We start from the raw sequence: 15,007 nt of genomic DNA, 5'->3' as shown, positions 1-15,007 counted from the left end.
TGAGTCTACCCACTTGCTATTCTGAATATTTTCATATTCTCTTCTGATTGCTAATTAACTAAAGCAAAAAACAAAATAAAATAAAAGATATGAAAATCAAGAATTGAAGAAGCCGAATCCTATGGGTTCGTAACAACTATCCTATAATTAGCTGAATTTCAAATTATATTAGCAAGGGTCTCAAGAGCTATTAAGCTATCACAAATTAAGGTAAAATCATGTCTTCTCTCAAGCACACCATATGTGGATTATAACTTAAAACCGAAGTCTAGAATTAATTTAATAACTCCTCAAAGCTCTTAAGAGTTAAATTCCTCAATCAAAATCTCAAATATCTCGATTTTAATAATTAAGTTGTCAATTTCTCTTTTATCAAATTAATTAAACTACTCATCTCTCGATTGTAGTAGTAAAATCCACATGCATTCATGAAATGAGCAATCAAATAAATGTAGAAGCACAAGAGAAATTGAAATAACTACATGAGCCAAAACATAGAAAAACGAAAATCAATTAAGCATAGAGACCATTATATTTCCCTCATAGAACTCTATTAGAGAATCAACAGACATGTTCATAACAAAAGTCAAAACAACAAATGGAAGAAATCATGATAAAACTAAACTAACTACACCCTTGATCGAAGGAATCACGATTGAAAGCTCGGACTTCACTATGTAGAATGACTGGGAGGAATCATTTCTTCAATCTTTAGGCTATTCTTTCTGTGGTATGTGTGTGTGGTGGGAAAATTCTCTAAAAAACTAGTAGAATAGTGTATATATATTGCCCTAAGTTTCAAAATCCCGAATATAAGGAAATTTTCCAACTTTTCCGCACATCCCACCCGGACCGCTAGACATTGCTGGACAACTCACCCGGACCAAGGTTAGAGTTTGCTGCCTAAAAAGGCATGAATAAGGGTGTCTATACATTTCACAAAATCAAACCAGCCCTATTCATGTAGCACCATTCCAAACCACCAATATGTGACGTATTTCGTTTGACGGCTACACGTTCATGATGACATCCATTTAATTTGAAAAGTAATTGGTTTACTATCAATTATTGCAATTCAATCAAAAAAAGAAACAAAAAACTATTATTATTGCTAATAATGCGACCCTAACATCTTTAATTTCTTGGAAAAATATATGATTATAGTACAAACATGAACATCTATTCTCTCATCAAAAACTTACTCATACATCTAAGTTTGATAGCGGTGGCAAATCATGCATGTTGGGTCGTTATTGGGTCAATCTCTTAACGACACGACCTAATAAGGACAAACACGAACACGACCCGTTAAGAAAATTTCAAACCCGAACACGAACACGACCTGCTACCCTCTAACCCGAACACGGCACGAACCCGACACGAACCCATTAATGACACGAACCACCTTGGGCAACACGACACGATAACAACACGTACATGACACGGCACTATAGCAACACCACCTGATAACACAATTAGAACTTCATAAGACGATAAGAACCTATTAACAACTGCTCATGATTAACAAAAGTTACAAAACCTTGAATCTGATCAATAAAAATCCAACTAAATATCTAAAATCTAATTACACAATTTGATTTGATGAACAATAATATCAATAGATTCATAGCAACAAAATCTAACGAAGTCCAACAAAAAAACACACATCATTTTTAAAATAATAAAAATTAATAATATAATAATATTATTTCTTGGGTAACACGAACACAACACGAAATTTTCGTGTCCTTAACTGGTCGACCCGATAAGGACACGAACCTAATAAGCTTTGACCAAAATCCATTAATTTCATGAGGATTCATATCTGGAATTATCGTGTCGTGCCAAAAATTGTCAGCCCTAAAATTTGATTTATAATCACTCACAACTCAAATTTTGGATAAAAAAAAGTTTGAAGTCGCGCAATAATTAAGATTTGTAAATAAACTTGTATGTAACATTAGATAAATATAAATATAAATTCTTAAGTTTAATTTGGACATAATAACTTTTTGGTAGTTTAATTAGTTAAGTGTATTACATTAATTGAATATTTTGGAATTATAAGTGTACTTATTTACTTTAGTAATAAGTGTTTACCTAGCTAATAAAATGATGTCGATCCAGTCCAAAGTCTATTTACAGATTTGTTAATTATTAATCCAATAAAAAGAAGCGAAAGTGTGGTTTGATATAAATCGAGACTTGGAAGCAGGGGATCCACACTAAGTGCTCCCACTTTACCTAGCTGCATCCAACCCACAATTTGCACGACCACACACAATTTTCATTTTTCGAAATTATCTATTTTAAATAATTTTGTACTTAAACATCCTTCATAAATTTTTATATATATTCACATTATTTGCATATGTAGATAAAGTTGAAAATTTATGATCACTACACACCAGCAACCTAACTGCTTGCGTGTCGCCCAAATAAATAATGAAATTAAAATTAATAGATCCTATAAATTTTCGGACAAGACATTTTCCTTGGATAGAATAAATTTTGGAGCTTAAGTGTGTAATTATAATTAGAAACCACATTTTATCTCTTTGGTAGTATACTATGGAGTACTACATATGTCCCACAATAATAATCCTATTTAGTTTAAGCACGGGTTTTAAGAAATGTAAAGAAAAATATTGGGTTGAATAAGTTAGTGGATTGTGTGTCCCACTTATATATATTAATTTTATAATAAAATGTGAGTTAAATAAGTTGATGGAATGTATGGATCTACTTACCATTTATGGTGAAAGTGAAATAGAACTCTTATTGTGGGACATAAATGGCAAAATAGAACTCTTATGGTGGGATATAGGGAGTAAAAGATAAATTTATCCCTCGTATTATCACTCTATTTATAGGATAAATTAATACTAGCAAACACACTTTAAAAGAAGATGACAAATAAAGAAAAAACAAATAATAAATAAATAAAAACTTAGAAACTTGTTTAAAATCCTCTTGTGAGTCAAAACTCAAAAGAAGAACTCTTATATTTCGATCCAAACTCATTGACTCAAGTAGAATTATAATTTTACTAATGTTTAATTGTATTTGAATCTTGACATATTTACATGACTTTGGTCATATTAAGGCAAATTCCTACAAGGCTCCATTAATTTGAAAAAAGGATAGTAGATACATGCACAAACCTAACCCACTGAAATATATAGTCAAAACATTTTAGAAATGGTAACTACAATAAATGCAGTGATAGATGCAATGAAATTAGGGGTTTTCTTTGAGCCAAACACATTTCAAAATCTAGGCACAAATTAAAAATCAAATCAAACTCTTGTAACCAACTGAACCCATAATAAACTGTTCAATTAGATTTAATACTGAATTATGAGTTTGACTGACAATATTGGGTGTGACAAAATCGTCACATTTGTAAATATTTGATTGGTTGTCAGAGCATCTCAACTTCAAATTTAATTAAATCTGGTTTTTTTTTTATCGCATATGTATAAAATATCTGATTCGAAGCCTACCGTTAGGTTCGGAGCAACCCCCTAAATTGGCATGATTTCATTACCACCAAAAACTATAACTTTAAATTGAATTAATTATTCATTAATCATTTCCGGTTTTTAATTCCACCAGCATGCCATTTTATCAGATGCCACCCTGTACCTACCCTTAATTAATCTAATATCGTTTTTGGCTTTAGGCTTATGTGACAAGTGTTGCAAGATCATTGGTTGTTATAATTGACATCCAATAAGAATCGACCACGTTGGTAGGCAGCCATTGTAGAAGATTCAATATCATACCAGCACTTTGCTACACTTTTTGCAAGATACTAGTATAAAGTTGTTTTTTCTCGAGAAAAGATAATAGTAATAACTAAAATAAAAAATTATTATGAGGAATTAGTGGAGAATTTTGTATAATACTGATTGATCATAATTTGTTCAAATTTAAATAGCCGTGTACATAGATTAGATAAATCGGTCAATTTGACCTTATGCCTTAATTTGTGTATCACTTGGCTAACTCACACATAGAAAGAGCGGGAAAATTTGCTATTGCATGTGTAGGGATATAATGTATAAAGAAAGAGAAGTTTTGTCGGGGGCTTTTGTTGACCTAATTAATATGCTTTGATTACTGATTAGTTTGTAAACTTATGTTTATGGTATAAATGTGATAAGTATGGATATAAAACACATAAAGAATACGAGGACATAATATATTCTTGTAGCTCAATAATTATATGTAAAAAAAGATTTTTAGCACATCGTATACTTCTCATGTTTTGGTTTGACTTTACTATTATTAACTAAGATTGATTATATCTAATTAAGATCCATAATAACTATTTGGCCTTAACTTAAAGTTTTAATTTTTTATTAGTTATTAAGATGTGTAAAAAATTATACAATTTCAATTAAAGAGTTAACAAATTTTAAGAAGGTAATCTGTCAAAAAATAATGCCACTAAAAGATTACAAGTACAATGAGCTCAGTGTGGGAATATCATTCTCTCATCTTACAATAGAAGAAAATTAAGTAAGTATGATTAGTTTAGAATTAATCACTTTACTTCAAAATTATAATTATTAAAATTATAGTATAGGAGTATGATGTTACACTAAAAACATGATATAGAAGATCTTATTCTCAACATAATTTTAATTGAGATGAAAAAAGTTGCACTAAAACAATTAGGATTACACAATAAAAAAACATGAGATAGTAAATTCCAAGAACAAGATTACGTATGGGAGTGTCTCGGTTATGTATATAGTAAATATATACTACTACATGTTTTCCTAGTGAGATACTGAGATTAGATTTATGACTATATACTGTGCTTATAAATAGCGGTTCTTTTTCATTATAATATCATCCTAAAAATTAAATAATGAAATCAATGGTTTAGCACAGCCTATCAACATAGATGCACATCGTATTAAACTGAGTAACTAGTTTTGCGTTCAATCTCTTTTATATTGGTGATTGTCTCTATAATGAAAATGAGAGATTTGTAAAAGGAGGCTAACAACACGCTTACGATAGTTAGTGAGTGGATATTGATACACCATGAAGTTTCCTAACTAAACAATTAAAGAGAATATGAAAAAAAATCACTCTTTGACAAACATTTTTTTTTTCAAAACATTTTAATATCATCAATGTTTATTGTGTGTGTGTGTGTGACCCCACAAAGCACTAACTTGATGCCCTCTCCACCACTATATAAACTCCCCTACCATTCCTCACACTCTACACCAACATTACCACATTTCTCCAAGCCAAAAACACACACAAACTTAGTAACCAAAAAAAAAACTACTTACATATCATACCAAGAATGGGAACCGCCGACCACGTGGACCCCTACGCCGGCGCCGGCGCCACCCACCGAGTGGAGATCCCGCCTCCGCAGCCGTTCTCGGAGTCCCTAAAGAACACACTGAAGGAGACATTCTTCCCCGACGACCCCCTCCGCCAGTTCAAGAACCAGCCACCTCGCCGGAGGCTCATCCTCGGCCTTCAATACGTCTTCCCGATCCTCGAGTGGGGCCGCCACTACACTCTCGAGTTCTTCAGGGCCGACCTCATCGCCGGAATCACCATTGCCAGCCTCGCCATTCCTCAGGGAATCAGCTATGCCAAGCTAGCCAATTTGCCACCAATTCTTGGCCTTTGTAAGTTTTTTTTTTTTTTTTTTAATGTTAAATGCATGACATAAATATATATTATGATGTGTATAGATTCGAGCTTTGTTCCACCGTTAATTTACGCGGTAATGGGGAGCTCGCGGGACTTGGCCGTTGGCACGGTGGCCGTGGCATCGCTGCTCACGGCTTCCATGCTTGGCGACGCCGTGGACGCGCAACAAGATCCGCAGCTTTACGTCCATCTTGCCTTCACCGCGACTTTCTTCGCCGGCCTCTTTGAAACGGCAATGGGCATTTTCAGGTCACTATTTTCCGTAATACATGATTTATTTATTTTTTTTGGTAAAAAAAAAACCGCACATAATAAACACATGATTTGTTATCGTACTATATGTTATGAGCCATGTGATTTAAGTGCAAGTTACTACTTGTAATAGTAATTATTTATGTAAGTGATGAATCGGCGAATTTTTGATGGTGATGAATGCTTGTAAAAATAAATGAAGATCAACACAGAGATTTACGTGGTTCGATTTACTGAGGTAAATCTACATCCACGGGAAGAAAAGAGGGCAGAGTTGTATTGCTTGATCTGTTTTCTACAGCTAACAATACAGACTTGCTATTTGCTATTTTCTCTTTAGAGAGCTTAACAGAAGTTTTTCAGAAAAATCAGAAGATCCTTTATCTATCTGACCTAGGTCCTATTTATATTTTGAACCAAGATCGTGGCATGCAGCATTTATTAGGTAGTGGATGTCGTGGAGATCGTGGCGACCTTGCATGGGTCCACTATCCTGCCTGAGTTAATGACTGCTTGACACCACTAAAATAGATCGTCGGTGTAGCGGAGGTGGAAATCTTGCATGAGTCCACTATCTCCTAGTTCGGTCGAATACTGAGACCGAACTGCTGAAATTATTGCCGAGCAGCTTTTGCCGATCTGAGAGTAGAGCTTGATGCCGACAAGAGAGCAGAGCTTGATTAGTTGGCTTTTACCGAGCTATAGGCTAGGGCCGAACTCTTTGGTTGTGCCGAACTGAACTCTTGGCCGAACTGAACTCTTTCTTGGGCTTTGGGCTAGCCGAGCTGTCCCTGCTATTGGGCTTGTTTAGTTCGTACTCCATCACTACCCCCCCCGAAAAGCGAAGTGAATTACTTCGGCGAAGCGAGTCACTTCGGCATTCTGGATAAAGGTACGGGGTAAGTTGATGTTTGTCTTTGGTCTGATGAAATAAACATCTTTGTCCGGACTTGGCTTTGGTCTGATGAAATAAACATCTTTGTCCGGACTTGGCTTGTCGGTCTGATGAAATAAACATCTTTGTCCGGACTTGGCTTGTCGGTCTGATGAAATAAACATCTTTGTCCGGACTTGGCTTGTCGGTCTGATGAAATAAACATCTTTGACCGGACTCGTCTTTGGTCTGATGAAATAAACATCTTTGACCGGACTCGTCTTTGGTCTGATGAAATAAACATCTTTGACCGGACTCGTCTTTGGTCTGATGAAATAAACATCTTTGACCGGACTCGTCTTTGGTCTGATGAAATAAACATCTTTGACCGGACTCGTCTTTGGTCTGATGAAATAAACATCTTTGACCGGACTCGTCTTTGGTCTGATGAAATAAACATCTTCGACCGGACTCGTCTTTGGTCTGATGAAATAAACATCTTTGACCGGACTCGTCTTTGGTCTGATGAAATAAACATCTTTGACCGGACTCGTCTTTGGTCTGATGAAATAAACATCTTTGACCGGACTCGTCTTTGGTCTGATGAAATAAACATCTTTGACCGGACTCGTCTTTGGTCTGATGAAATAAACATCTTTGACCGGACTCGTCTTTGGTCTGATGAAATAAACATCTTCGACCGGACTCGTCTTTGGTCTGATGAAATAAACATCTTTGACCGGACTCGTCTTTGGTCTGATGAAATAAACATCTTTGACCGGACTCGTCTTTGGTCTGATGAAATAAACATCTTTGACCGGACTCGTCTTTGGTCTGATGAAATAAACATCTTTGACCGGACTCGTCTTTGGTCTGATGAAATAAACATCTTTGACCGGACTCGTCTTTGGTCTGATGAAATAAACATTTTTGACCGGACTCGTCTTTGGTCTGATGAAATAAACATCTTTGACCGGACTTGTCTTTGGTCTGATGAAATAAACATCTTTGTGTTCTAATTTGGCGATTTTTGTCGCCGGGATCGAACTTTCCCTTGTCCTAATTCGGCGAGTTTTATCGCGTGGATCGGACTTTCCCAGTTAACCGAAGTGGTCTTATGCAGTAAACCTCTTTGACTAGACATGGTCGTCCTCGGTCTTATGAGGTAAACTGCTTTGACCGAACTTGGTCGTCCTAATTCGGCGAGGTTTATCGCGTGGATCGGACTTTCCCTTGTCCTAATTCAGGCAAGTTTTATCGCGAGAATCGGACTTTTGTTGCAGTTCGTTTCAGACGAAGTGCTTGATTCTTAAGCAGAATTGTGGTCTTGTATCCTCTTTAGAAGCTTTGACGCACAATCGTTGGCTCGTTGCAGCTCGTTTCGGATGAACTGCTTGTTTAAGCTGAATTGTGGTCTTGTATCTTCTGTAGAAGCTTTGACACACAATCGTGGGCTTGTTGCAGCTCGTTTCGGACGAACTGCTTGTTTAAGCTGAATTGTGGTCTTGTATCCTCTTTAGAAGCTTTGACGCACAATCGTTGGCTTGTTGCAGCTTGTTTCGGACGAACTGCTTGTTTAAGCTGAATTGTGGTCTTGTATCTTCTGTAGAAGCTTTGACTCGCAATCGTTGGCTTGTTGCAGCTCGTTTCAGACGAACTGCTTGTTTAAGCTGAATTGTGGTCTTGTATCTTCTGTAGAAGCTTTGACTCACAATCGTTGGCTTGTATATGTTCTAAGAAGGGGATCAGCCTTCGAAGAACAAGATACCTCAGTTATATTTGTAAGAGACGACACTCACATAGACAGACACAACGCACGTAGAGAAGAACAAGTAAAAAACAAGGAAAACACATAAGACTGACTGAACTGTCTCTTACAAATGGAACTTTTTGAGGTTGGAAATATGCCATGCTCGGGGCGTTTATTCTCCTGACTTGAGAGTCAATTCATAAGACCCTTTGCCGAGGACTTCTGACACCCGATATGGAAATTTTTGATGGTGGGTTAGAGTTTGCCCAGCTTTTCTGCTCGGCCGACTTCGTTGTTTCTCAAGATGAGATCTTCCACTTGAAGTTGCAGCTTCTTCACCCTTTGGTTGTAATACCGGGCTACTTGCTCCTTGTACTTGGCTGCTTTTATGCAGGCCAGTTCTCTTCTTTCTTCGGCAAGATCTAGCTCGGCTCTCAGTCCGTCCTCCTTCAGTTCTGCTGAGAAGAAGTTTAGAGTTCGGAAACTGGGTATGCCGATCTCAACCGGAATTACGGCTTCAGGGACGATTTAGTCTTCCCGGCAGGGAAAGCATCAATGGTCAGGATTACTCCCTCATATTGTTGCTCGTCATCGTCTTCGGGATCCTGTTGCCTTTTCGGATTCTGAGGAAAGCAGCTCGTACCCCTCTGCTTTTTGTTTTTTGTTTTTCGGCTGCTTGCTTTGGTATTTTTTTAGCGTTCCTGTTTTCACAAGAACATCAATATCTGCAGCCAAATTTCGGCACTCCTCGGTATCGTGACCGTGGGTTTGATGGAAGGAGCAATATGCGTCAAGACTTCGGCGTGTGGCCGATTTCGTCATCCGTTTTGGTTTTTCGAACATTTCGGAATGTAGTTCGAAAATTTCCGCTCTTGACTTGTTCAATGGTACGAACTGAGTGGGTGGCGTCTCAGGATTGAGACGTGGTCCCAATCTACTTCGTACCGGTGCCCTCTGAATTCTTTCAAAAGGAGTTCGGCGAGGAAGAACATGTCGGGGGTGAGGATTCTCTCTCCTGGAGGACACGTCACTACTGCGGTAGTGACTTTCATGTCTGAAGGAGGAGGGAGAATCCCCCGTTTTCTTCTCCGGCTGCTGGCTTTTTTGCAGGAAGGCTAAGAACTCCTCCTGCTTCTCGGCCAAAAACAGCTTGACAACCTCATTTAAATCGGGCTGCTGGGAAGATTCTGTGCGATGACTCCTGGAGTGGCTTGCTCCTTCGTGAGAACTGGAAGTAGATGTCTCCCGAGGCCGTTTTTCAGACCTGCGAGCTAGACTTACTTCCTCACGGTTGTCACGGACAGAATTATGGGTGTTACGTGATCTGGAATGCATTTTTTTGGTGGAGGAGAAAGGGTCAAAAATTCGCTTTATCACAAATTTGGTTCTCTGTTTCCCACAGACGGCGCCAGTGATGAATCGGCGAATTTTTGATGGTGATGAATGCTTGTAAAAATAAATGAAGATCAACACAGAGATTTACGTGGTTCGATTTACTGAGGTAAATCTACATCCACGGGAAGAAAAGAGGGCAGAGTTGTATTGCTTGATCTGTTTTCTACAGCTAACAATACAGACTTGCTATTTGCTATTTTCTCTTTAGAGAGCTTAACAGAAGTTTTTCAGAAAAATCAGAAGATCCTTTATCTATCTGACCTAGGTCCTATTTATATTTTGAACCAAGATCGTGGCATGCAGCATTTATTAGGTAGTGGATGTCGTGGAGATCGTGGCGACCTTGCATGGGTCCACTATCCTGCCTGAGTTAATGACTGCTTGACACCACTAAAATAGATCGTCGGTGTAGCGGAGGTGGAAATCTTGCATGAGTCCACTATCTCCTAGTTCGGTCGAATACTGAGACCGAACTGCTGAAATTATTGCCGAGCAGCTTTTGCCGATCTGAGAGTAGAGCTTGATGCCGACAAGAGAGCAGAGCTTGATTAGTTGGCTTTTACCGAGCTATAGGCTAGGGCCGAACTCTTTGGTTGTGCCGAACTGAACTCTTGGCCGAACTGAACTCTTTCTTGGGCTTTGGGCTAGCCGAGCTGTCCCTGCTATTGGGCTTGTTTAGTTCGTACTCCATCAGTAAGTGATAAAAAAAATTAAAATTTTGTAACATAAAATTGTGACAGGCTGGGATTCATTGTGGATTTTCTGTCGCATGCAACAATAGTAGGGTTCATGGCCGGAGCGGCGACTGTTGTGATTTTACAACAATTGAAAGGCGTTTTAGGGCTTGAACATTTTACTCATAAAACTGACGTCATCGATGTCTTGCACTCTATTTTCACTCAAACTCACCAGGTATTTTTTTTTTCTCTATCTCTCTCCTCAATTATGTTATAGCATGTGTGTGTGAATGGAATTTGTTGTTGAAAAAACAATTTGTTGCTACTATATGTGTGTAATTACCATCTCTCTAGTGATTATTTTTTTCTTTTTTTTTTATTCGCTTCCTTTATAGGGTTGGTGGATAAATGGGAACCTCGGTAAAGGGGATTAGCTAGTACTACTAATGAATTAATTAATTAATTAGGTGTTTCTTAATTTTGATATTGTGTGCGCATGACGGTGATTATCTTATAGCACTAATTGACCATTTTCGTATTAATGGGTCGAGTGAATATATTCTCTGTCTACACGCACATACATAATTCCTTAATTGAGATTAATAATTGATTGAAAATAGATATTCGAGCTAATCTTTGATATATTCTTGTCCGATAGAAGAGAATTACATTGATTTGCTTAATTAGCTATTTTTGAAAAATCAACTTAGAAACATCTCTTTAATTATCTCAACTTTAATTTATCTCTGATCACTGCCCCATATTTATCAATTTGTGTTGACAATGACTTTTGATTTCTAGAAAAATCAACATCACTTATTTATTTATCAAAAAACTAAAACGTGGCTACCTATATTATTAATGATTTAGTTGTGTCCTATCATTCATGGTATTTGTAAATCGTTTCATTTTATCATTACATATTATGTTCATAAGTCATACTACCAATAATTGTTTTTACAATCAGTTTTATCTCATTAATTATAACTATGGTAATTTGCAGTGGAGATGGGAAAGTGCTTTATTGGGATCTGTTTTCCTATTCTACCTCCTAATTTCGAGATATTTTGTAAGTTCATCTCTCAACTTTAAGACTTACTTTCTCTTCCATTTTATGTCATGCCACTTTTTGTTTCTGTATAAAGGATTAAAATCAATATTTTTCTATTACTACTAAAGAAGGTTACTCGACAACGAAGTCAAGCAATACTTGGTAAGAAAAAAGAAGAATCATGTGCCCACCAAATTTAAAGTAAACCCTTATGTTCAAGCCTATAACTCATAAGAAGTTGATCAATATTAGCTTTAATGATTAAACTTTTTCTAGAAATCTTTGCAGCTAGAACGTCAAGTAAAGAAATTAATTAATTAATTAGCCATGACATGATCCCGCTTTTTCCTACAATTTTTAGAAAGGAAAATTAGTAACAAAATCATAACAATAAATGAAATTTACAGAGCAAGAAGAGGGCAAATCTATTCTGGATATCAGCAATGGCTCCATTAACATCAGTGATATTGGGAAGCCTTCTTGTGTACCTCACCCGTGCCGAAAAGCACGGAGTGCAAGTGGTGAGTCCTCTAATATTTCCAATTTAAATTGAATTAAATTAATAATGTTGGTTGTTTTTTGCATGCAGATAGGCCATTTGAAAAAAGGAATAAATCCAGCTTCATTTATGGATCTCAACTTTGATTCAAGATATCTGCCCATAGCAATCAAGACTGGCATCATCACTGGCATTATTTCAATGGCTGTAAGTATATATTTCTTTTTTGGTCTATTTTTGTAGTGTCGTATTGGCTATCCTATATATACACACAAAACTACAAAGTAGTAAATATATTTTTTATTAGTCATCAAACATAGAAAACATGGTTTGTTTTTATTTGCTCATTTATTTGGACCACTTGTCATTACTCATTGGTGTGGCTTTAATTGGTCCCAATATATGGCCTAGTGCGTCAAGATAGCTACTTGACTGTTTATAGCACTCTAATGTTATGGTTTCTATTGATCTTCTATATCAATATAAATTTATTTAAAATATAAATATGCTTGTGACGAGGATGAATAATTGATGGGGGGCAACTGCCCTCAAATTGAGGTTTTATCTTTTGGGGCAGTCTAATCAATTATCTCTCCATTATCAAATCTTCAATTATTCAGCCTTAGTAATCCTATGCAATGTCTAATTACATATGTTAATTCAGTTACCACTTTTTATCCTGAAATTAAATAATAAATGAATTTATATTATGGTTGACAGGAGGGGATGGCAGTGGGGAGAAGCTTTGCCATGTTCAAGAATTACCACATTGATGGTAACAAAGAAATGATAGCTTTTGGAATGATGAACATTGTTGGTTCTTGCACCTCTTGCTACCTTACAACAGGTAATAAAATAAAATAGAATAAAAAATAAAAAAATTACTCAATTCGTTCCATAAAAATAGACACTAAATTGAAAAATCCCTATTAATGGCTTGAAAAATAGGGCCGTTTTCTCGATCGGCTGTGAACTTCAACGCTGGATGCAAGACAGCAGTGTCGAACATAGTGATGGCAATTGCGGTGATGGCGACGCTACTTTTCCTGACGCCGTTGTTCCACTACACGCCGCTGGTGGTGCTAGCAGCCATCATTATGGCGGCGATGCTAGGGCTCATTGACTACGAGGCGGCCATGCATTTGTGGCACGTCGACAAATTTGACTTCCTCGTCTGCATGGCCGCCTATGTAGGCGTCGTCTTCGGCAGCATTCAGATCGGACTCGTTCTCGCCGTAACCACCCTACCCTACCTCCACACTTTATTTCAATAAATTTAGATTAATAATTAATACTAACATTAATAATTATATTATTTGACAGATTGGACTTTCGGTATTGAGGGTTTTGTTGTTCATAGCAAGACCAAGAACAATAGTTCTTGGAAACCTTCCTGATTCCAAGGTTTACAGAAACGTCCATCATTATCAGAAAGCACAGACAGTCCCCGGAATTCTCATTCTTGAAATCGATGCTCCAATTTACTTTGCCAATTCCAACTATTTGAGAGAGAGGTATGTACTTATAAAAAAAAGTAATATGCTACATGAAATTGAAATTAATTAATTTTAGTATCTAATTGATTTTTGTTCTTGCCATCTTTTCTTTAGGATTTCAAGATGGATCGACGAGGAAGAGGAAAGGATCAAATCGTGCGGTGATACTGGATTGCAGCACGTTGTGCTCGACATGAGTGGTAAGTAGTAGTAACACTAAAATTTGTACTAATAAAATTGATTTTTGAGGATTATATGCTTAATTGAAAAATGTACTACTATATGATTTTCAGCTGTGGGAAACATTGATACAAGTGGGATTAGCATGATGGATGAGATTAAGAAGATTATTGATCGAAGAGGGCTCAAGGTAATCAATTTCTATAAAATGTAATTAATTTATAGTAGGATTATTTAAATGAAAATGGGTTACTTAATATGATGGGGAATTTGTGGCACAGTTGGTGTTGGTGAATCCAGTTGCAGAAGTGATGAAGAAGCTTGAAAAATCGAAATTTCTGGAAACATTGGGAAAGGAATGGATCTTCTTAACTGTGGAGGAGGCTGTGAGAGCATGTAATTTCATGCTTGACTGCAAACCACAAGATTCTACCAAATATACCAATATTGTTTGAATGCATTGTAATACCCCAGAGACCCCAGTCACGCTGTATATGTATCTATTAGATGCTTGGCTAATTAATTCACATGTCAACAAGTTTAGATGTAATAAATTTCATTAATTTCCACTTTTTGTCTCGTTTTTTTTATATATATATAAAAAAAAACTACAAGCAAAGTATTATTACTAACAATTAAGTGAAAATGTGATATAACTTGACTGAAATTTGATTTTTTAATATTATATTAGTTACTACTAATGTTGGACTTAAGCTAGTATCTATTGTACTAGTACTCCCTCCGTCCCAAGGAAGATGATTCATTCCTTAGGAGGTACGTGATTTTATGCAACTTTATTTTGTGTGTTTAGTGGAGAGAGTAAAGTAGCAGAGATGGAATAAAGTAGAGATAAAATGTGTTTCCATTTTTAGTAATGAGTCATCTTGATTGAGACAAACTAAAAAGGAAAGTGGGTCATCTTCAATGAGACGGATGGAGTAGTAAAAATTGACGGATTAGTCGACTATTTATATATTTTTAATAGAGTGAATTACATAAATGGTCTCTGACTTTTCCATATGTGACACTGCAGGCCCCTGATAAAAAAAATATCACCACAAGACTCTGACCTTAAACATAATCACATATCATGTTTTTGTAGCCAATTTTCGAACCAAAATACCCAAATGCCTTGAAGG

At 36.6% G+C, this 15,007-nt stretch overlaps 1 protein-coding gene across 1 annotated transcript; it reads left to right on the top strand.

The window, feature by feature from the left end:
• The first annotated feature begins 5,265 nt into the window (after positions 1–5,265).
• Positions 5,266–14,437, top strand: LOC121764599 (sulfate transporter 3.1-like). Its single transcript, XM_042160609.1, has 12 exons — positions 5,266–5,669; positions 5,736–5,943; positions 10,706–10,877; positions 11,646–11,711; positions 12,101–12,214; positions 12,283–12,399; positions 12,913–13,039; positions 13,141–13,427; positions 13,516–13,706; positions 13,803–13,888; positions 13,982–14,058; positions 14,150–14,437. Exons 1-12 carry the CDS (start codon positions 5,333–5,335, stop codon positions 14,321–14,323), a joined length of 1,956 nt encoding a protein of 651 aa, XP_042016543.1. The 5' UTR covers positions 5,266–5,332; the 3' UTR covers positions 14,324–14,437.
• The last annotated feature ends 570 nt before the right edge of the window (positions 14,438–15,007 follow it).

This window comes from Salvia splendens, chromosome 14, assembly GCF_004379255.2.
Source record: "Salvia splendens isolate huo1 chromosome 14, SspV2, whole genome shotgun sequence".
Lineage (NCBI taxonomy): Eukaryota > Viridiplantae > Streptophyta > Magnoliopsida > Lamiales > Lamiaceae > Salvia > Salvia splendens.
Note: the sequence above shows the minus strand (reverse complement) of the source record. Positions and strands in the feature narration are given on the sequence as shown.

Coding starts and splice junctions, on each gene's coding strand:
- LOC121764599 (XM_042160609.1), top strand. CDS start 5,333: ATGGGAACCGCCGACCACGTGGACCCCTACGCCGGCGCCGGCGCCACC. Junction 12,215..12,282: donor AAAAGCACGGAGTGCAAGTG/GTGAGTCCTCTA, acceptor TTTTGCATGCAG/ATAGGCCATTTGAAAAAAGG. Junction 12,400..12,912: donor CTGGCATTATTTCAATGGCT/GTAAGTATATAT, acceptor TATGGTTGACAG/GAGGGGATGGCAGTGGGGAG.